Source organism: Mobula hypostoma, chromosome 9 (genome assembly GCF_963921235.1).
Source record: "Mobula hypostoma chromosome 9, sMobHyp1.1, whole genome shotgun sequence".
In the NCBI taxonomy this organism is placed as follows: domain Eukaryota; kingdom Metazoa; phylum Chordata; class Chondrichthyes; order Myliobatiformes; family Myliobatidae; genus Mobula; species Mobula hypostoma.
The window spans coordinates 29479632-29501800 of record NC_086105.1 but is presented as its reverse complement, the minus strand read 5'-3'; the positions used below and the strand labels follow the sequence as shown (position 1 = coordinate 29501800).

The 22169-nt window shown below is 40.4% G+C and overlaps 1 protein-coding gene across 1 annotated transcript in view; it reads left to right on the top strand.

Moving 5' to 3' along the window:
* LOC134351591 (protein FAM180A) overlaps window positions 1–6581 on the top strand; it is a 46338-nt gene extending 39757 nt beyond the window's left edge. Inside the window, exon 3 of the mRNA XM_063057952.1 lies at window positions 3253–6581. Within this exon, the coding sequence (XP_062914022.1) occupies window positions 3253–3573 (321 nt within the window). The 3' untranslated portion in view covers window positions 3574–6581. The remainder of the gene's footprint in view (window positions 1–3252) is intronic.
* The last annotated feature ends 15588 nt before the right edge of the window (window positions 6582–22169 follow it).

The following is a 22169-nucleotide window of genomic DNA, read 5'->3' as shown; positions in this document are numbered from 1 at the left end:
TTAATACGTTATGTCTATTCAGGCTCTTGAGATACGTAAGTCATCTGTTCCTCCCTCACCAGGAAACAATTGACATCTCAGGTTAAGATCTTTTATGGAGGGAAATGGACAGTCAATCAGCTGTCCTTTTCCCTCTGTAGATGCTACCTGATCAGTCAAGTTCCTCCAGTGTTTTGTGTGGTTGCTCCAGATTCCAGCATCCGCAGTCTCTCTTGTGACTTTACATCCAATAACTCATGGTAGTTCTGTGACTGAGGCAATTTCACTCGGACATCAAACAACAGGAATTCTGCAGATGCTGGAAATTCAAGCAACACACATCAAAGTTGCTGGTGAACGCAGCAGGCCAGGCAGCATCTCTAGGAAGAGGTACAGTCGACGTTTCAGGCCGAGACCCTTCGTCAGGACTAACTGAAGGAAGAATTAGTAAGAGAATTAGTAATTAGTAATTAGTAGCGTTCACCAGCAACTTTGATGTGTGTTGCTTCACTCGGAAATTATTGCATTTGTGACTATCTCTGGGCAAAATTAAAATTTCATGTTTAGTGCTTGAATAAAATGTACTGGAATGTGATCCAGTTTCAAGGCATGGCTGAATGAACTCTCTGGCAGAGTAGAAATCCACCTCAAATAAACTGGTAGATGTGCTGGTAGAAATAATTGAGCTTGCAGCGCCCTCTACTGAAGCAATAGTGCAGGACGTCCATCTCTCTCACTGTCGCCTCCAGCAAATCATTAACAACCACTCCCACCTTGGGACGTGGAGACCTTCACTTCTCCTGAATTAAAGTCCATCAGATTGACCAACAGCTATAATTCAAACCATACTTTCCCCACTGCGATTGAGGTACTTTCCCCAACCATACCAAAATGCACTAAAGTATCCTGCAATTTTCAATTGATAAGGAAACACTTTCCATTCTTCATTATGGATTCAGAACAAAAGCTCATAGTTCTTGAATTATTTTTGTTTCTGTTTTAGATTTCTAGTTTTCATGGGTTTATTTTAATATTATTTGTTTGTAATATTGTCTGTTAACTAGAGAGCTCCTGGTGTTTTCAGTTGCTGAGTGTCAAGAAAGAGGATTGATACCATTAAATCTTAGTAACTAGGAAGGGGTGGCAGTAGAAGCTTTCACACAGAGATTTTTGAGGCTCTTCTTATTTCCAGAGCTAGTGGCTGAGGTGGGAACCGTTGAAGCTCCAAGGTTAGATTAAATACATAAAAGGAGGAAAAGTGATTGAGGGGAAGTAGAACCAAGGTGGTAATTGTGATAGGAACAATTTATCAACACAAATACTGTAGAGCAAACGTTGCATTTTTGTAATTTCTATGTTTTATTAACCTGTTCCATGATGTAAACCTTCATGACTTGGTCTCATGCAATAATTTGCTTGATAATTAGCTTCCTTGCTTGGCTCCTACTGAATAACAGAACCCATAATAATCCTCACCAGCAATTAGACCTCTCACAGTAAACACTCTTCGATGACTGGATTCTACACTCCATCATTATGGTATTACTCAGCGTCTCGCAGTCACTGTCTCCAACAGTCACAAACAAGAACTATTGCCGTTCTGACAATGAAATTCTCGCAATGACCTTTTTTAACTGACTTTACCATTCCCAGAACATGGACCACTTCCAATAAACATTCTAAATAACTTGCTGTCTTGCATCTTGTGCCTCTGTACCTGATGGTAGCCAGAAGTAATGATAAAACCCTCTCAGAGCCTGGCAGTAATAATCTGTCATGTGGTTTTCATTATTGACCAGATTTCATGCCCCTTTGCTCCTCATTGATTAGAAATGAGGTTGTAATAATCTTGACCTAAGTAACGTGACACAGGATAAGTAGACAGCAATAACAAATGTATCTTGGCCATCGATTCTAAATGAAATCTAAGCTTCAACTTTTACAATGATAACTACCGTTACTGAAATAATATAATTATTTGAAATCATAGCTGATTCTTTTGTTTTTATTCCTTGTGCCTTTCTAGGCATCATGCATCTAGAGTTTTGTTTATCTTTGGTGTGACCACTTCAATGACTTGTCCAAGAGAAGAGGGATATGCCTTTTGTCCTTGCTTATGTGGGTGTCAGTATGCACTCATGTGACCTGTGCCTGCTATTCTTTTAATGACATTAAGTGGCATGGCAGCATAGTGGTTAGCACAACATTTTACAGTACCAGTGACCCAGGTTCAATTCCCGCTGCGGTCTGTGAGGAATTTGTATGTCCTCCCCATGACCACATAGGTTTCCTTTGGGTTTTCCGGTTCCCCCAGGTCAATGGCGTCCCGGTTGTTAGGTTAATTGGTCATTGTAAATTGTTCATGATTATGCTAGGGTTAAATAGGTGGGCTGCTGCCCGCTACGGCGTGAACGGCGGGAAGAGCCTATTCTGCGCAGTACATCAATTAATTAATAAATAAAATTGGAGGCGGTTGAAGGGGAGGTGGAGAGATATGTGACAATAGCAGTGATATGTATTGAAATGGAATAATTCAGGAGATTACTAACTTTAAAATATGCAGTGAGCTCAGTTTTTGGAATGATACCCAATACTGGATGATTTAAACTCAAACCCAAAATATAAAGCCATCAGGACAACTACCTCACCTTTCCAAACTATGGCACCATCTACAATGTGGTTTGCTCTTCAGCAGATAGAGATTTAAACAGGACTAGAATTCTTGTACTGTATTCTAATTTACTCCACTTAATCTTGCTTCTGATATAAGTTCAAATATTTAAGTTGCTTGATATCACGCAGTGGTGATCAGGATGAAGCCCTGACTGATTGTTGTGCATACCCAGAATCTAATCCAAGAGCGGCCTAAATCAATTGTCATATATTTCCCATATTTTCTGAAGACAGAGAAAGAAGTCCATTGAATTGAGGCCACCTCTTACAGCAATCCTGTCACACTGAAACCTAATCTCTCTCCTACCACTCTGATTCTCCAATCACCCACTAGGGATCAATTATAAGAGCCAATTGCCCTATCAGTCAGAAACAAGCCATCTATTCATTCTTCCTGAGATCAGCCAGCTAGGTACAGACCAAGGTTCTAATCTCACACACGAGAATTGTGACTAAACTTCTTAATATCTTAGAGTTTGAACAGCAAACCTGAACAAATACTTAAAGATTTGCAAGCTCATTTTATGATTGTTTGAACCTTCCAAGGAACTTGTTACCTGTGATTTTAATCATGTTTTTATATCTCTGTTACATTTCTAGTTTCTTCTGGGTGGGTGGAATATCGATGACAACCTTAAGTGTTCCCTGAAGGATGAGGAGCTTGCGTCAATGAGACCAGGGAAAAAGTTTAATGTTATCATTAATAACGTCATCCCCAAGAATATTACTGACATTCGAAGACTTATTTACAGACTCTCCAAATATAATGGGCAGCTCAAGCCTATGGACTTTGAAAGGATGCTGTTCACCTTGTTGTTCACAACTTATCAAACATCTAAATACCAAGGGCATCAACAGGACACCTGGGCAGAGGCACTAGTGGACATCTTTCAGGCTTTAAGACATGATTTAATGCTTTAATAACTTGGATTTCGAGGGCATTGGATGTGAAAATAGGCCCATTCAACCTCTAACTGTTGAATACTTAATTATCTTATAATTTACATCAAAGTTGCTGGTGAATGCAGCAGGCCAAGCAGCATCTATAGGAAGAGGTGCAGTCGACGTTTCAGGCCGAGACCCTTCATCAGGACTAACCTGATAAGTCGACTGCGCCTCTTCCTATAGATGCTGCTTGGCCTGCTGCGTTCACCAGCAACTTTGATGTATGTTGCTTGAATTTCCAGCATCTGCAGAATTCCTGTTGTTTATCTTATAATTTGGTGGTTTTCAGTGATTCTACTATAATTCAGTGATTTTTGGTGTTTCTCTAGTTTTCTGAACAGACATTAATCTTTCCATAGATCGTTGCAATACTTGAATTGCAAAACAGTCAGTTTCACAAAAAGTAGTGTGGACTTTAGCTCCCTGCAGGCTCTCTTCAAATTCCTCACCATCTGATTTGGAAATATATATGAATCCTTCATCTTCACTGGTTCTAAATATTGGACATCCTATGCAAGAACTTTATGGGAGTACCTTCACTAGAAAGACTGCAGTGGATCTAAAAGGCAGCTACCATCTTTTCAAAATGTAATGGGCCTATGTCCAAAAATAAATAAATAATAACAAAAATCATAATCTATTCAAACCAAAATAAGAATCTTAATAGAGATTAAAACAAAACTATTTCTGGACAAAAGAGATAACAAACTTTCATTGAAACAGTTACCTTGTTACTCCTTCTCTTTATTGAAGTAGCAACACAGAGCTTGAAAATAATTCATTAAAGGTAAATGAGCCTAAGCTTCATTTATTTTAATATATTATAGGAAACTATGTAGAGTGCAATATTGATTCTTTATTCTGATTTGTATATCAATTAAGTAATTCATTCTAACTACTGGATCTTGTCCTGGGCAACTCAGTACAGTTCCATATAATACTTTCCCTTCTGAACATTGTGTTCAAATCCAAGGCAAATTAATGAAATGAAGGTCTCCTTCTCTGCAGGCTATGGGAGTCCTAAGGAAGAGTATGTGAGTTCCCTTCATAAGGCAATCGATAATCTGGCAACAAATTACGGTTATTACTGATCAATTACTCCCCTGAGGGTAGAATTTAGTGGTGGGACCTTTATTCTGCAATTGGCTATGTTATATCTAAATTGATACAGAATGCCTGTAAGGATTTAAATTTCTAAGAAGATATAAAAATCTTGTAAAGCAAGCTGATGATGAAGTGAGATTAGTCAGTTTTTTTTTCAATGAAACAGGCATTCTAATTTTTGTATATGGTCTGCATTTAACAATTACCTGCACACAGTTAACCAGAAAAAAAGCATAACTTCATTGCAGATTTAAAAGTATAAATTGCTTAATTAATTAAAATGCAACATAAAAATATGAAGTTGTTGTGTTCGGGTAAGCACTTTGAATTTGTTTCCTCGATGTTGTTGGGTGAGGGGTAATTTTCTGGGCATTAGAGTCAATGTGCAGAAAATGTAACATCGCGCTATGTGGGTGGTTATTCTTATTTGCTGAGGTGTGTTTAAAATAGTAATAACCATTTTCTATTGGAAACGAAAATACTCATTAAAACCATTATTAGTTGGATGAATCTAAGTAAGCATACCCCTTGTGGATACAAATTTTCACAGACTAGCATAACTGAGGAAACTTAGAAAAGGATAATAATATGGAATTTTCTTCCATTCTGATGGGTCTGCTCTTTTGGGAGTTGGAGCAAGTAAAATGGGATATTAAGGAGTATCAATTAAAAGGGATCTCTAGATACAGTTAATGTCATTACCTAAGCCAGACTGAAAACTGAATCATACAAACAGACTCATTTTAACAGCATTACACATAACAGAAATAACATGTATGTAAATGCAGAGTGAAATAAATTACCTGCCACATGAAAAATTGTCAGTACATTGCTTTGCATAACATCTGTCAGCATTATATGCAAGTCCCTTTCTTAATCAATGTGGTTAAAAATAAGGGGAAGAAAGATAAAAATGCTGTCTTAAAAGATATATTTATTGTCTTAGTTGAAGAAATAATATATGTTCCTAGTATGCTTTCTTCATCTATATAAAAATTCAGAGGTCACCTTCTGTGCTCTGTTATCATTGAAATATCATTTGTGGAATAGGAGAGCAATTTATCATTCCATTGAAAATTCTTAATTTTTTGTTAAGAATCAGGAATTAATGGAAATCCTGTTAACAGAAACATAATTATTCCAAATGTTTTAATAGTCAAAGTGCAGATCTAACTGCTAAAGGGCAAATCATTCTAATATGTTGAAATGTTTTTATTATATTCGACTGCAGATCTGAGTTCTACTTTTCTATCTGGAAAGTTCCCCATTCACTGGTGTTAGGATCTGTTATTGGCCACAGGTGATCCATTCATATGTTTGTGAATGATGTACATTAGTAGGTTAAAGAAACCTTGAGGTTGTCTAAAAATTTGCTTCAAGAATGTTCTCTCACAACCATCTTTCTTTGGAAGCTACAGTATTTGGCTTCTTGACTTCATTGAATATACTTTAGATTTCTAGTTTGGAGAAGTTGGCATTTTGTAGTCTCGTGACCTCTCTCAGATCTTGGCCATGGCCTATTGCTTAAGCTGTGGATGTTTCTATGTTCAAACTTTTTAGACATTAGAAGCGAACTTTTAAGTTCTCAGCAATGTCATCTTCTAAATGTTGCCTCTGCTGAGGCTCATTTTCACATTTGTTAGGGTCATTGGTTTATTATTGTCACATGTACCGAAGTACAGTGTAAAGTTTTGTTTGCATGCCATCTAGATAGATCATTCCACGCATAAGTACATCAGACTAGTACAAAAGGAAAACAATCACACAATGCAGAATAGTGTTTACTAACATATGAAACTATGATGATCCTATCTTTGCATGGATTTGGTGGGGGAGAGCTCCTTACAGCAAATAGTGAGCAGCGGATACATGATATTAAAATAAATACATAAAGGATTATAATAACAGCTTATGCATTTATGGCTTCTTTCTTTATTAAGAGATGAAATGTTAAGTTACTTTAAAATTCTGTTCAATAGATGTCAAACTGAGGTTGATATGATGGATGCAAAGCTTTTCTTCTCCCATATATTAATAAATATTAATGGCTAACTCATCGCAATTAGTTTAATTAGAAAGATTCTCAATTCTGGTCCATAGTTGTTTGTCATCCATATCAACGATCTGCATGATAGTGTGGTAAACTGGATCAGCAAGTTTGCAGATGACACCAAGACTGGGGACATAGTGGACTGTGAGGAAGGCTACCAAAACTTACAGTGGGATCTGGACCAGCAGGAAAATTGGGCTGAAAAATTGCAGAGGGATTTAATGCAGCCGAGTGTGAGGTGTAGCGCTTTGCAAGGACAAAGCATGGTAGAACATACAAAGTGAATGGTAGGGCATTGAGAACTGTGGTAGGACAAATGGATCTACTGAAAATATAGATCCAATAATTCCTTGGAAGGGGTGTAACAGGTGGATAGGGTTGTAGAGAAAACTTTTGCATTGGACTTCCAAAGTACCAAATTGACCAAAGTACTGAGTACAGGAGTTACACAGAATATAGAACATAGTAATCTATAGCACATTACAGGCCCTTCGGCCCACAGTGTTGTGCTGATCATGTAACCTACTCTAGAAATAGCCCTAGAATTTCTCTGCCCCGTAGCCCTCTATTTTTCTAAGTTCCATGCACCTATCTAAAAGTCTCTTAAAAGACACTATTGTATCCGCCTCTCCCACCATCGCTGGCAGTGCATTCCATGCACCCACACTCTCTGTGTGAAAAACTTACATCTGACATCGCCCTTGTACCTACTTTCAAGCACCTTAAAACTATGCCCCCTTCTGTTAGCTATTTCAGCCCTGGGTAAAAGCCTCTGGCTATCCACGCGATCAATGAATGGCTCTCATCCTCCGTTGCTCCAAGGAGAAAAGGCCAAGTTCACTCAACCTGTTCTCATAAGGCATGCTCTCCAATCCAGGCAACAGCCTTGAAAATTATCTTCCATATTCCACTTACCTGCTGCTCTCCTAATCCATCCAAGTCCTTCTGCAGACTACCTGCTTCCTCAACACTGCCTGCCCCTCCACTTATCTTTGTATCATTCGCAAACTTAGCCAGAAAGCCACCAATTCCATTATCCAGATCATTCGCATATAATGTGAAAAGAAGCGGTCCCAACACCAGTCCCTGCAGAACACCACTAGTCACCAGCAGCCAACAAGAAAAGACCCTCTTTATTTCCAATCTTTGCCTCCTGCTGGTCTGTCAGGCTTCTGTCCAAGCTAGTATCTTTCCTGTAATATCATGAACTCTTAAATTGTTTAGCAGCCTCACGTGCAGCGCCTTGTCAAAAGCCTTCAGAAAATCCAAGTAAACAACATCCACTGACTCTGCTTTCTCTATCCTGCCTGTTATATTCTCAAGGAAAACCATAATGACTTTGGCCTATTTTATAATGTGCCTCCAAGTACACTGAAAGCTCATCTTTAATAATGGAGTCTAACATCTTGCCAACCACTGAGGTCAGGCTAACTGGCCAAAAATTTCCTGTCTTGGCTCCCTCACTTCTTATAGTATAGAGTGGCACCTGGAATTTTCCAGTCCTCTGCAACCACTCCAGAATCTAGGAATTCTTGAAAGATCGCTACTAATGCCTTCAAAATCTCTTCAGCTACCTATTTCAAAAGTATGGTGTGCAACCCATCTTGTCCAGGTGACTGATTTACCTCCAGATATTTCAGCTTCTCTATCATCCTCCCCTTAGTAATAGTGACTGCACACACTTACGCCACCTGGCACTCTTGAATTTCTGCAGATGCCTTCCACTCTGAAGACTGACACAAAATACTTATTCAGTCTGTCTGCCACTTCTTTGTATACTCCTCTCCAGAATTATTTTCCAGTGGAATTCATTGCCACAGATGGCTGTAGAGGCCAAGTCATTGGGTATATTTAAAGCAAAAGTTGATAGATTTTTGATTAGTAAGGGCATCAATTCTTATGGGGAGAAGTTAGGAGAATGGGGTTGACGGGGATAATAAATCAGCCATTTTGGAATGGCAGAGTACACTCGATTGGGCAGATTGGCCTAATTCCACTCCTATGTCTTATGGTATTATGGTCTTATGGTCCCTTAAACAACCTCTGCTTCAGCTGTGGCAGTGTCTTTCCCACATTGGCCTTATCAGTCACCTATGAACTGAGATAATTAGAATTGTTGCAAGTCATCTAAAACAGTGAGCAGTAAAGATGTCAGGAAAGACAGGCAGGTGATGGAAAAATTTGTAGCCATTGTGATGAGTTGCAGTGCAATAAAGTTGCAGCGAAATCAAAGCGAAAAGTATCAAATACTGGTCTTAAGGTGTTGTACTTAAAAGCACGCAGCATAAGGAATAAGGTGGATGATCTTGTCGTACTGCTACAGATTGGCAGGTATGATATTGTGGCCATCACTGAGACCTGGCTAAAGGATGCATGTCTCTGGGAGCTGAACGTCCAAGGATACACGGTGTATCGGAAGGATAGGCAGGTAGGCAGAGGGGGAGGTGTGGCTTTATTGGTAAGAAATTATATCAAATCATTAGAAAGAGGTGATATAGGATTGGAAGGTGCAGGATCGTTATGGGTTGAGCTAAGAAATAGCAGGGGAAAAGGACCCTGATGGCAGTTATTTATAGACCTCCAAACAGCTGCAGGGATGTGGACTACAAATTACAACTGGAAATAGAAAAGGCTTGTCAGAAGCGCAGTGTTATGATAATTGTGGGGGATTTTAACACGCGAGTGGATCGGGAAAATCAGGTCGGCACTGGATCTCAAGAGAGAGAATTTGTAGAATGTCTGCGAGATGGCTTTTTAGAACAGCTTGTTGTTGAGCCCACTAGGGGATCGGCTGTACTGGATTGGGTATTGTGTAATGAACCAGAGGTGATTAGAGAGATTGAGGTGAGGGAACCCTTAGGAGGCAGTGATCATAACATGATTGAGTTCACTGTGAAATTAGAAAAGGAGAAGCCGAAATCTGATGTGTCGGTATTTCAGTGGAGTAAAGGAAATTACAGTGGCATGAGAGAGGAACTGGTCAAAGTTGACTGGAAAGGGACACTGGCGGGAAAGACAGCAGAGCAGCAGTGGCTGGAATTTATGCGAGAAATGAGGAAGGTGCAAGACAGGTATATTCCAAAAAAGAAGAAATTTTTGAGTGGAAAAAGGATGCAACCGTGGTTGACAAGAGAAGTCAAAGCCAAAGTTAAAGCAAAGGAGAGGGCATACAAGGAAGCAAAAATTAGTGGGAAGACAGAGGATTGGGAAGTTTTTAAAACCTTACAAAAGGAAACCAAGAAGGTCATTAAGAGGGAAAAGATTAACTATGAAAGGAAGCTAGCAAATAATATCAAAGAGGATACTAAAAGCTTTTTCAAGTATATAAAGAGTAAAAGACAGGTGAGAGTAGATATAGGACCAATAGAAAATGATGCTGGAGAAATTGTAATGGGAGATAAGGAGATGGCAGAGGAACTGAACGAGTATTTTGCATCAGTCTTCAATGAGGAAGACATCAGCAGTATACCGGACACTCAAGAGTGGCAGGGAAGAGAGTGTGCACAGTCACAATTACGATAGAGAAAGTACTCAGGAAGCTGAATAGTCTAAAGGTCGATAAATCTCCCCGACCAGATGGACTGCACCCTCATGTTCTGAAGAAAGTAGCTGTGGAGATTGTGGAGGCATTAGCAATGACCTTTCAAAAGTCGATAGATTCTGGCATGGTTCTGGAAGACTGGAAGATTGCAAATGTCACTCCGCTATTTAAGAAGGGGGCAAGGAAGCAAAAAGGAAATTATAGACCTGTTAGCTTGACATCAGTGGTTGGGAAGTTGTTGGAGTCGATTGTCAAGGATGAGGTTACAGAGTACCTGGAGGCATATGACAAGATAGGCAGAACTCAGCACAGATGCCTTAAACGAAAATCCTGCCTGACAAACCTATTACAATTTTTTGAGGAAATTACCAGTAGGCTAGACAAGGGAGATGCAGTGGATGTTGTATATTTGGATTTTCAGAAGGCCTTTGACAAGGTGCCACACATGAGGCTACTTAACAAGAGCCCATGGAATTACGGGAAAGTTACATACGCGGATAGAGCGTTGGCTGATTGGCAGGAAACAGAGAGTGGGAATAAAGGGATCCTATTCTGGTTGGCTGCCGGTTATCAGTGGTGTTCCACAGGGGACAGTGTTGGGGCCGCTTCTTTTTACATTATACATCAACGATTTGGATTATGGAATAGATGGCTTTATGGCTAAGTTTGCTGACGATACGAGGATAGGTGGAGGGGCCGATAGTGCTAAGGAAACGGAGAGTCTGCAGAGAGACTTGGATAAATTGGAAGAATGGGCAGAGAAGTGGCAAATGAAGTACCATTTTGGAAAGTGTATGGTTATGCACTTTGGCAGAAAAAATAAACGGGCAAACTATTATTTAAATGGGGAAAGAATTCAAAGTTCTGAGATGCAACGGGACTTGGGAGCCCCCGTGCAGGATACCTTTATGGTTAACCTCCAGGTTGAGTCGGTGGTGAAGAAGGTGAATGCAATGTTAGCATTCATTTCTAGAGAAATAGAGTAGAGGAGCAGGGATGTGATGTTGAGGCTCTATAAGGTGCTGGTAAGACCTCACTTGGAGTCCTGTGGGCAGTTTTGGTCTCCTTATTTAAGAAAGGATGTGCTGACGTTGGAGAGGGTACAGAGAAGATTCACTAGAATGATTCCGGGAATGAGAGGGTTAACATATGAGGAACGTTTGTCCGCTCTTGGACTGTATTCCTTGGAGTTTAGAAGAATGAGGTGAAACCTCATAGAAACATTTCGAATGTTGAAAGGCATGGACAGAGTGGATGTGGCAAAGTTGTTTCCCAAGATGGGGGAGTCTAGTACGAAAGGGCGTGACTTAAGGATTGAAGGGCGCCCATTCAGAACAGAAATGCGAAGAAATTTTTTTAGTCAGAGGGTGGTGAATCTATGGAATTTGTTGCCACGGGCAGCAGTGGAGGCCAAGTCATTGGGTGTGTTTAAGGCAGAGATTGACAGGTATCTGAGTAGCCAGGGCATCAAAGGTTATGGTGAGAAGGTGGGGAGTGGGACTAGATGGGAGAATGGATCAGCTCATGATAAAATGGTGGAGCAGCCTCGATGGGCCGAATGGCCGACTTCTGCTCTTTTGTCTTATGGTCTTATGATCATCCTCAATCCTGTGGAGCTGCTGAGGAAGAAGCAGCAACAGCAATCATTGTGCGTTTAAAGTGTTAATGGAATGGACCTGAAAACTAGTTCAATTCAAAGCTAATGGCTGATGTATGAACTTGTTGACAGTAAACCACAAGGCATAGGAGTAGAATCAGGCCATTCGGCCCATTGAGTGTGCTTTGCCATTCCATCATGGTTGATTTATTATTCCTCTCAACCCCAATCTTCTGCCACACCCCCGTGACCTCTGACGCACTGATTAATCAAGAACCTATCAAACTCCATCTTAAACATACTCAATGACTGGACCTGCACAGCCATTTGTGGCAATGGTCAACTAGACCACCGACTATAACACAACTTTGTGTAGTTTATTGTTGAAGGTAACTTAAAGAATGCATGGAGATGCCTGAGCATAATCACGATAAAATGTGCCTGAAACAGACCAAGCTCTCATTGAAAGAAATTACTAGGTGGATTTCCGAGAGTATACTCAAAGCCTTGACAGAGCTACAATAGATTGGGCGTCATAAACTGTTATGGGAATGGACAATAAATGTTGATCTTCAGCACCTTTGATATGGTTTGTTCAGAATCAGTACTAAGGACAATGGAAGTGGCACGGAAGCACATGGAATTCCAGCAAAAAATCAGTTTTATTCTGGAACCCAGGATAACCAATAAGATTATCAAACCCAAAGACTAATTTACTGTGGTTTGTACATCTCTTTAATGTTGGAAATACATGTTTTTAATTGCTCTGGTGTGTCAAATTAAAGATATCCACCCAGCCCATCTGCACATCTCCCCTTCCCCTTTACCTGGCTGGCTTGGGCTCACTACACCAAAGCCATGCACATCTCTTGCTGGAATACATGGGATAATCCTTTTTTCAGTTCAGCTCAAGACCATTCCTGATCACTTTTTCTTGTACATCGATGATGGGATTGGTGCTGCCTCCTGCAGTTATCAAGAATGAAAGATTTCATCACTAGCTGCCACTTTCAACCCCAGTTCTCCTTCACATATTCCTTGTCTGATTCCCCCTCCCTTCCTTTTATCAACTTCGTCATATCCACCACACTGAATAGGTTATTAACAAATTTGCAATTCAAGCCCACGGACACCTGTAACAATTCTGTAGTTGTACAGGGCCCTGGTGAGACCACCCCTGGAGTATTGTGTGCAGTTTTGGTCTCCAAATTTGAGGAAGGACATTCTTGCTATTGAGGGAGTGCAGCGTAGGTTCACGAGGTTAATTCCCGGGATGGCGGGACTGTCATATGTTGAAAGATTGGAGCGACTAGGCTTGTATACACTGGAATTTAGAAGGATGAGAGGGGATCTGATTGAAGCAAAAGATTATTAAGGGATTGGACACGCTAGAGGCAGGAAACATATTCCTGATGTTGAGGGAGTCCAGAACCAGAGGCCACAGTTTAAGAATAAAGGGTAGGCCATTTAGAACGGAGTTGAGGAAAAACTTTTTCACCCAGAGAGTTGTGGATCTGTGGAATGCTCTGCCTCAGAAGGCAGTGGAGGCCAATTCTCTGGATGCTTTCAAGAAAGAGTTAGATAGAGCTCTTAAAGATAGCAGAGTGAAGGGATATGGGGAGAAGGCAGGAAAGGTGCACTGATTGTGGATGATCAGCCATGATCACAGTGAAGGGCGGTGCTGGGCCGAAGGGCCGAATGGCCTACTCCTGCACCTATTGACTATTGTCTATAATAGAACATAGAAACATAGAATAGTACAGTACAGCGCAGTACAGGCCCTTCGGCCCACAATGTTGTGCTGACACTCAAACCCTGCCTCCTATATAAGCCCTCACCTTAAATTCCTCCATATACCTGTCTAGTAGTCTCTTAAACTTCACTAGTGTATCTGCCTCCACCACTGACTCAGGCAGTGCATTCCATGCACCAACCACTCTCTGAGTAAAAAACCTTCCTCTAATATCCCCCTTGAACTTCCTACCCCTTACCTTAAAGCCATGTCCTCTTGTATTGAGCAGTGGTGCCCTGGGGAAGAGGTGCTAGCTATCCACTCTATCTATTCCTCTTATTATCTTGTACACCTCTATCATGTCTCCTCTCATCCTCCTTCTCTCCAAAGAGTAAAGCCCTAGTTCCCTTAATCTCTGATCATAATGCACACTTTCTAAACCAGGCAGCATCCTGGTAAATCTCCTCTGTACCCTTTCCAAAGCTTCCACATCCTTCGTATAGTGAGGTGACCAGAACTGGACACAGTACTCCAAGTGTGGCCTAACCAGAGTTTTATAGAGCTGCACCATTACATCGCAACTCTTAAACTCTATCCCTCGACTTATGAAAACTAAAACCCCATAAGCTTTCTTAACTACCCTATCCACCTGTGAGGCAACTTTCAGGGCTCTGTGGACATGTACCCCCAGGTCCCTCTGCTCCTCCACACTACCAACTATCTCTAAGAATCTTTTCCAACAGCTTTTCCACCACAGACATAAGGCTCACTGGTCTATAATTACCCGGACTATCCCTACTACCTTTTTTGAACGACAACATTCGCCTCCCTCCAATCCTCTGGTACCATTCCCGTGGACAACGAGGACATAAAGGTCCTAGCCAGAGGCTTAGCAATCTCTTCTCTCGCCTCGTGGAGCAGCCTGGGGAATATTCCGTCAGGCCCCTGGGACTTATCTGTCCTAATGTATTTTAACAACTCCAACTCTCCCTTAATATCAACATGTTCCAGAACATCAACCTCACTCATATTGACCTCACCATCATCAAGTTCCCGCTCATTGGTGAATACTGAAGAGAAGTATTCATTGAGGACCTCGCTCACTTCCGCAGCCTCCAGGCACATCTTCCCACCTTTATCTCTAATCGGTCCTACCTTCACTCCTGTCATCCTTTTTTTCTTCACATAATTGAAGAATGCCTTGGGGTTTTCCTTTACCCTACTCGCCAAGGCCTTCTCATGCCCCCTTCTTGATCTTCTCAGCCCCTTCTTAAGCTCCTTTCTTGCTTCCCTATATTCCTCAATAGACCCATCTGATCCTTGCTTCCTAAACCTCATGTATGCTGCCTTCTTCCACCTGAAAAGATTTTCCACCTCACTTGTCACCCACTTCACCCTACCATTCTTTATCTTCCTCACCGGGACAAATTTATCCCTAACATCCCGCAAGAGATCTCTAAACATCGACCACATGTCCATAGTACATTTTTCTGCAAAAACATCATCCCAATTCGTACCCGCAAGTTCTAGCCTTATCGCCTCATAATTTGCCTTTCCCCAATTAAAAATTTTCCTGTCCTCTCTGATTCTATCCTTTTCCATGATAATGCTAAAGGCCATGGAGCGGAGGTCACTGTCCCCCAGATGCTCACCCAGTGAGAGATCTGTGACCTGACCCGGTTCATTACCTAGTACTAGATCTAGTATGGCATTCCCATGTTATGAACATAATTTTGTTCATAACTTGCCCCAAGCCAGCTCTTTTACGGACACCATTGTACTCCCACATTTTGTGTTGGCTCTGATGATGATGCTGTACGCACTTCTTAGATATCTTCCATAACTGTGATTTTCTCTCATCCCCTCCCTCACACGTAACTGTTCCATTCCCACACTTCTGATCGCACCCCTTCTCTTCCTAACCAGATCAGGAACAGGGTTCCTTTTCCATAAGCATTGGCATGCAAGGTAAACAGCAGATCCCGATCTTCCCATTCTTCCATGGAACCATCAGATATTACGTGTGAGCAGGCATCAGCACACCCAGATTTCTATTTCACCACAGTTTCAAGGAAAGTAGAATCAGAACTGATGAAGTGAAGAAACAGAAAGAGCTTATAGAATGTATTTTTGCTTCAGCAGACTCATCTTTTGATACCTGTCAGACAACTCAAGTCAAGCACGCGGTATTGGGAGATGTTGATATTTGAAGTTAATGAGCACTGTCGTAATGACAGAAATTGCTGCATGTTGCAGATTATATTCCTCTGAACCCACAGTCCTCTGGCACGCTGCTCAATTGGCTCCAGTCTCAGCATGTACTCACTGAAAAATTGATACAAAGATTGGAGGTGTAGTAGACAGTGAGGAAGGTTTTCAGAGCCTGCAGAGGGACTTGAACCAGCTGGAAAAATAGGCTGAAAAATGGCAGATGGAGTTTAATACTGACAAGTGTGAGGTATTGCACGTTGGAAGGACAAACCAAGGTAGAACATACAGAGTTAATGGTAAGGCACTGAGGAGTGCAGTGGAACAGAGGGATCTGGGAATACAGATACAAAATTCCCTAAAAGTGTCGTCACAGGTAGATAGGGTCGTAAAGAGAGCTTTTGGTACATTGGCCTTTATTAATCGAAGTATTGAGTATAAGGTCTGGAATGTTATGATGAGGCATTGGTGAGGCCGAATCTGGAGTATTGTGTTCAGTTTTGGTCACCAAATTACAGGAAGGATATAAATAAGGTTCAAAGAGTGCAGAGAAGCTTTACAAGGATGTTGCTGGGACTTGAGAAACTCAGTTACAGAGAAAGGTTGAATAGGTTAGGACTTTATTCCCTGGAGTGTAGAAGAATGAGGGGAGATTTGATAGAGGTATATAAAATTATGATGGGTATAGGTAGAGTGAATGCAAGCAGGCTTTTTCCACTGAGGCAAGGGGAGAAAAAAACCAGAGGACATGGGTTAAGGGTGAGGGGGGAAAAGTTTAAAGGGAACATTAGTGGGGGCTTCTTCACACAGAGAGTGGTGGGAGTATGGAATGAGCTGCCAAACGAGGTGGTAAATGCGGGTTCTTTTGTAACATTTAAGAATAAATTGGACAGATACATGGATGGGAGGTGTATGGAGGGATATGGTCCGTGTGCAGGTCAGTGGGACTAGGGAGAAAATGGTTCGGCACAGCCAAGAAGGGCCAAAAGGCCTGTTTCTGTGCTGTAGTTTCTATGGTTTCTATGGAAAAGAACAGTTTCCATTAACTCAGTTTGCTTAGAACTAGCAAGTATTTTAGACCACCGGTAATTATTTTATTTTTTATTTACAGATACAGCACAGTAACAAGCTCTTCCAACCAGATGAGGCCATGCCTCCCAATTACACCCATGTGATCAATTAATTTACTAACCCATACATCTCTGGAATCTGGGAGGAAACCAGAGCCACCGGAGGAAACCCATTCATGGGGAGAACATGGAAACTCCTTACAGACAGAGGTGGAGTTGAACCTGGATCGCTGGCACTGTGATATTGTTAGCTAACTGTTAAACTATCATGCCTTAAAATCACATGGGATAATTCCAAATATTGACCTGACCTATATCTGGACATAAGATGATAAGAGATAACAGCAGAATTAGAGTATTCGCTCCATCGAGTCTGCTCTGCTATTCAATGCAAGTTAATATTTATTTTTTTTTTCATTCATTGAGATGCTACGCAGAATAGGCCCTTCAAACTGCACCGCCCAGCAACTCCAAATTTAACCCTAGCCTAACTGTGGGACAATTTACAATGACCAATTATCCGACTGAGCGATATGTCTTTGAATTGTGGGAGGAAACTGGTGCACCCAGAGAAAAAAAACGCACATTCCACGGAGAGGACATACAGACCCTCTACAGGTAACATTGGAACTGAACGCTGAACTCTGACCCCCAGAGCTATAATAGCATCGTACTAACTGCTATACTACCGTGACATCCACTTAATTTCCATATAACACCCCATTCTCTTGCCTTCTCTCTGTAACCTTTGATGCCCTTACTAATCAAATACCTATCAAACTATAAATATACTCAGTGACATGATCTCCACAGCAATGAATTTTACAGATTCATCAACCTCTGGCTTAAGAAATTCCTCCTCATCTAAAGGGATGGCTTTTTCTGAGGCTGTGTTCTCTAATCCTAGACTCCTCCACTATAAGAAATGTCTAGGGCTTTCAATATTCAGTGATATCCCCCTTTATTTTTCCAAACTCCAGCAAGTACAGGCCTGGAGCCATCAAATCAAACCCTTTCATTTCTGGGATTAATCTTGTATACCTCCTCTGGACCCTCTCCAATGTCAGCATTCCTTTCTTAAATGTGTGGCCCAAAACTGCTCACAATACTCCAAATGTGATTTGACTTATAAAGCCTTAGCATCTAATCCTTGCTTTCATATTTTAGTCCACTGGAAATAAGTGCGAACATTGTACAGGGTATTTACCTTCCTTATTACTAGCTCAACCTGCAGGTTCACATTTAGAGAATCCTGCACTGGGGCTTCCAAGCCCCTTTGTGCCTCTGATTTCTGAATTTGCTCCCTGTATGCCTTTATTCCTTCTACCAAAATGCATGCCATACACTTCTCTACACTATATTCCATCTGCCACTACTTTGCCCATTCTCTTAATCTGTCCAAGTTCTTCTGCAGCCTCCCCGTTTCCTCAACACTACCTGCCCTCCACCTACCTTCATGTTATCTACAAATTTGGCCACACAGCCATCAGTCTGTCATCCAGATCATTAATATATAACATGAAAAGTAACGGACCCAACAACGAACCCTGTTGAACATCACTAGTCACTAGTGACACCAGAAAAGAACCTTTATTCCCATTCTTTGCCTTCTGCCAATCAGCCATTCTGTCCTTCTGTACTACCATGGGCTCTCATCTTGTTAAGCAGCCTTATGTGTGGCACCTTTTCAAAGGCCTTTTGAAAGTTCAAGTAAACAATATCCACTGATTCTCCTTTGTCTATCTTCGTTGTTATTTCCTCAAAGGATTCCAACAGATTTGTCAGGCAAGATTTCCTCTTAAGGAAACCATGCCAACTTTTGTCTATTTTATCATGTCCCTCCAAATACCCTGGATCTTCATCCTTAATAATGAATCTAATATCTTGGCAACCACGGAAGTCTTGGCAAACATTGAAGTCAAGCTAATTGGCCTATAATTTCCTGTCTTTTGCCTCTTCCCTTATTATAGAGTAGAGTGACAATTGCAATTTTCTAGTCTTCCAGAATCTAATGATTTTTGAAAGGTCACTAATGCCTCCACAATCTCTCCAGCTACTTCTTTCAGAACCCTGGGTTTTAGTCCATCTGGTCCAAGTGACTTATCTACTTTTAGACCTTTCAGCTTTCCAAACACCTTCTCGTTAGTACTCACTTCTGCCCCCTGATACTCTTGAATTTCTGGAATGCCACTGGTTTATTCCACAGTGAAGACTGATACAAAATAACTTATTGAGTATGCCTGTCTTTCTTTATCTCCCACTACTACCCCTCCATTATCATTTTGTACTATTTTTAATGCCCACATTTGCCTCTCTTTTACTCTTCACATATCTGAAAAAATTGTTGGTATCCTCTTTAGTCTTATTGTCTAGCTTACCTTCAAGTTTAATTTTTACACTCCTTATTGCTTTTTCGGTTGCCTTCTGTTTGTTTTTAAAAACTTCCTAATCCTCCAGCTACCCACTAATTTTTGCTTGTACCACATGACATCTCTTTTGATTTTATACGGTCTTTGACTTCCCTTGTCAGTCACGATTGCCTCATGCTCCCTTTAGAATACTTCTTCTGAGGGATGAACTGATCCTACATCTTCTGATTTACTCAACCTTAGTCAAAAAAATCCTCTCTCATGCCTCTGTAGTTCCACTTATTTCACTCTAATACTGATACATCTAATTTTAGCAGGATGAATTCTATCTTATTATTATTCTGTCATGGCGTGCTCTCAGAGGACTGGACCCATGGTGTGCAGGATCCCCAGGAAGACTTGGAAACAAGAGGTTAGACAATGGAATATTGACAGAGCCTCAGAGAAGCAACTGACTGACACCATGAGCCAATTCATTCTCTCTAACACTACGACCCCTACCCCCCCCCCAAAGGAACTGATTGAGAGTCACCTTTAAATAATAATAGAATGCGGGAAACATGTGCCAGCCACAATTAACTTGACAAAATTAAACCAAAAACACAAGGGTTTAATGATTTTAACTAAAATATTGATTAGTAAATACAAGTGTTGAAAAACCCTAGAAGCTCAACACTCTATGGTAAGCCACCGGGCTCAAAACAATGATCACTGGCTCCTTCAGGTTCCTTTACCTTAAGCTCCCTAATCAAATTTGGTTTATTACACAACTAGTGGATTCAAGCACAAGATGCTGCAAACTATGAGGTAGAAATTTATTAGGCAGAAACTAAGAATAGTTAATTGTGGCAAGCCCACATCAGATATGTGGAGGGTGTTTGAAGATAAATTGTATGGAGTACAGGAAAGGTATGTTCCTGTTGAAGAAAGCCAAAGATGGAAAGATTAGAAAACCTTGTATGTCCAGAGAGATGATGAATTTAGTCAAGAAGAAAAAGGAAAAGTATGTAAAGCTTCAGAAGTTAGAATCAAATGAAGCATTTGAGGATTATAAAGAACCCAGAAAAAATTAAAGAGGGGAATTAGGAAAGCCAGGAGGGGCAATGAAAAGTACTTGGCAAGAAGGGTTAAGGTGAATCCCAAGACATTCTAAACATACATCTAGAGCAAGAGGAGAGCTAGGGAGAGGGTAGGACAACTCAAAGATAAAGAAGGGAACATTTGCATGGATGTGGAGAATGTGAGTGAGGTCCTTAATGAGTACTTTGCTTCAGCATACAATATTTGCTTCAGAAAAGGACATGGAGGACCAGGAGATCAGTGCTGAGTATATAAATATGTTAGGGAATTTGGACGTCAAGAAAGAGGAAGAGTTGGTCCTCCTAATGAATATTAAGATGGATATCTCCTCAGGGCCTGATGGGATTTACCTCAGATTATTGAAGGAGGCAAGAGATGAGATTGCTGGGGCCTTGACCAGTATCTTCATGTCCTCTCTTGGCCCAGGCAAGGTCTTAGCGTACTGGTGAGTGGCTAATGTTTTTTTTTTCTCTTTTAAATCTTTTTATTGAATAAGTATACAAAAAGGTAAACCATATAAACATTAATACAATGTTAAAATATAATAAAACTCCAGAAGGTATCAATACCAAAAAAAATACTACAAACAATGTAATTTAAACATAAAAAACCAAGATAACATAATAGTATACTAAATTTTATATATATATCAATGGAAAAAAAAGAAAAAAAAACCCCCCCAAAAAAACCCACCGTGCAACTAACTAAAAGCAAAGCAAAGCAAAGCAATGGGCTAACTTGAAACCAAACAGAGTTAAACTTAAAATCACGTCCTCAATCCCGACCTCCATTAAAAACAGTGAAAAAAAACAAGAAGGGTATGTATTACATTAAATGAAAGTATCGAATAAAAGGTCCCCAAATCTGTTCAAATTTAAATGGGAATCATAAAGGTTGCTTCTAATTTTCTCCAGATTCAAACATAAAATCGTCTGAGAGAACCAAAAAAAGGTAGTTGGAGCATTAAGCTCTTTCCAATGTTGTAAAATACATCTTTTCGCCATTAAATTAAGAAATGCGATCATTCTACGGGCTGAAGGGGAAAGATTACTAGAAATTTTGGGAAGTCCAAAGATAGCAGTAATAGGGTGAGGAGAGATATCTATATTTAATACCTTAGAAATAGTATTAAAAATATCTCTCCAAAAAGTTTCCAAAGTAGGACAAGACCAAAACATATGAGTTAAAGAGGCTATCTGCCCCGAACATCTATCACAAAAAGGATTAATATGCGAGTAAAAACGCGCTAACTTATCTTTGGACATATGTGCTCTATGAACCACTTTAAATTGAATTAGGGAATGTTTAGCACAAATAGAGGAAGTATTAACTAATTGTAAAATCTGCCCCCAATCATCCACAGAAATGGTAAGCCCCAATTCCTGTTCCCAATCTACCCTAATCTTATCAAATGGAGCTTTCCTAAGTTTCATAATAATATTATAAATCATAGCCGATGCACCTTTCTGACATGGATTGAGGTTAATTATCGAATCTAAAATATATGTAGGAGGAAGCATTGGAAAGGAAGGAAGTATAGTACGTAGGAAATTTCTAACTTGTAAATATCTAAAAAAATGTATTCTTGATAAATTATATTTATTAGATAATTGTTCAAAAGACATAAGGGAACCATCTAAAAATAAATCCAAAAACCGTAAAATACCCTTAGTCTTCCAGGTTTGAAAAGCGCGATCCGTAAAAGAGGGAGGAAAAAATATGTTACCTAAAATAGGAATCGCTAACCCGAATTGATTAAGATCAAAAAATTTTCTGAATTGAAACCAAATGCGCAAAGCATATTTAACTATCGGGTTAGAG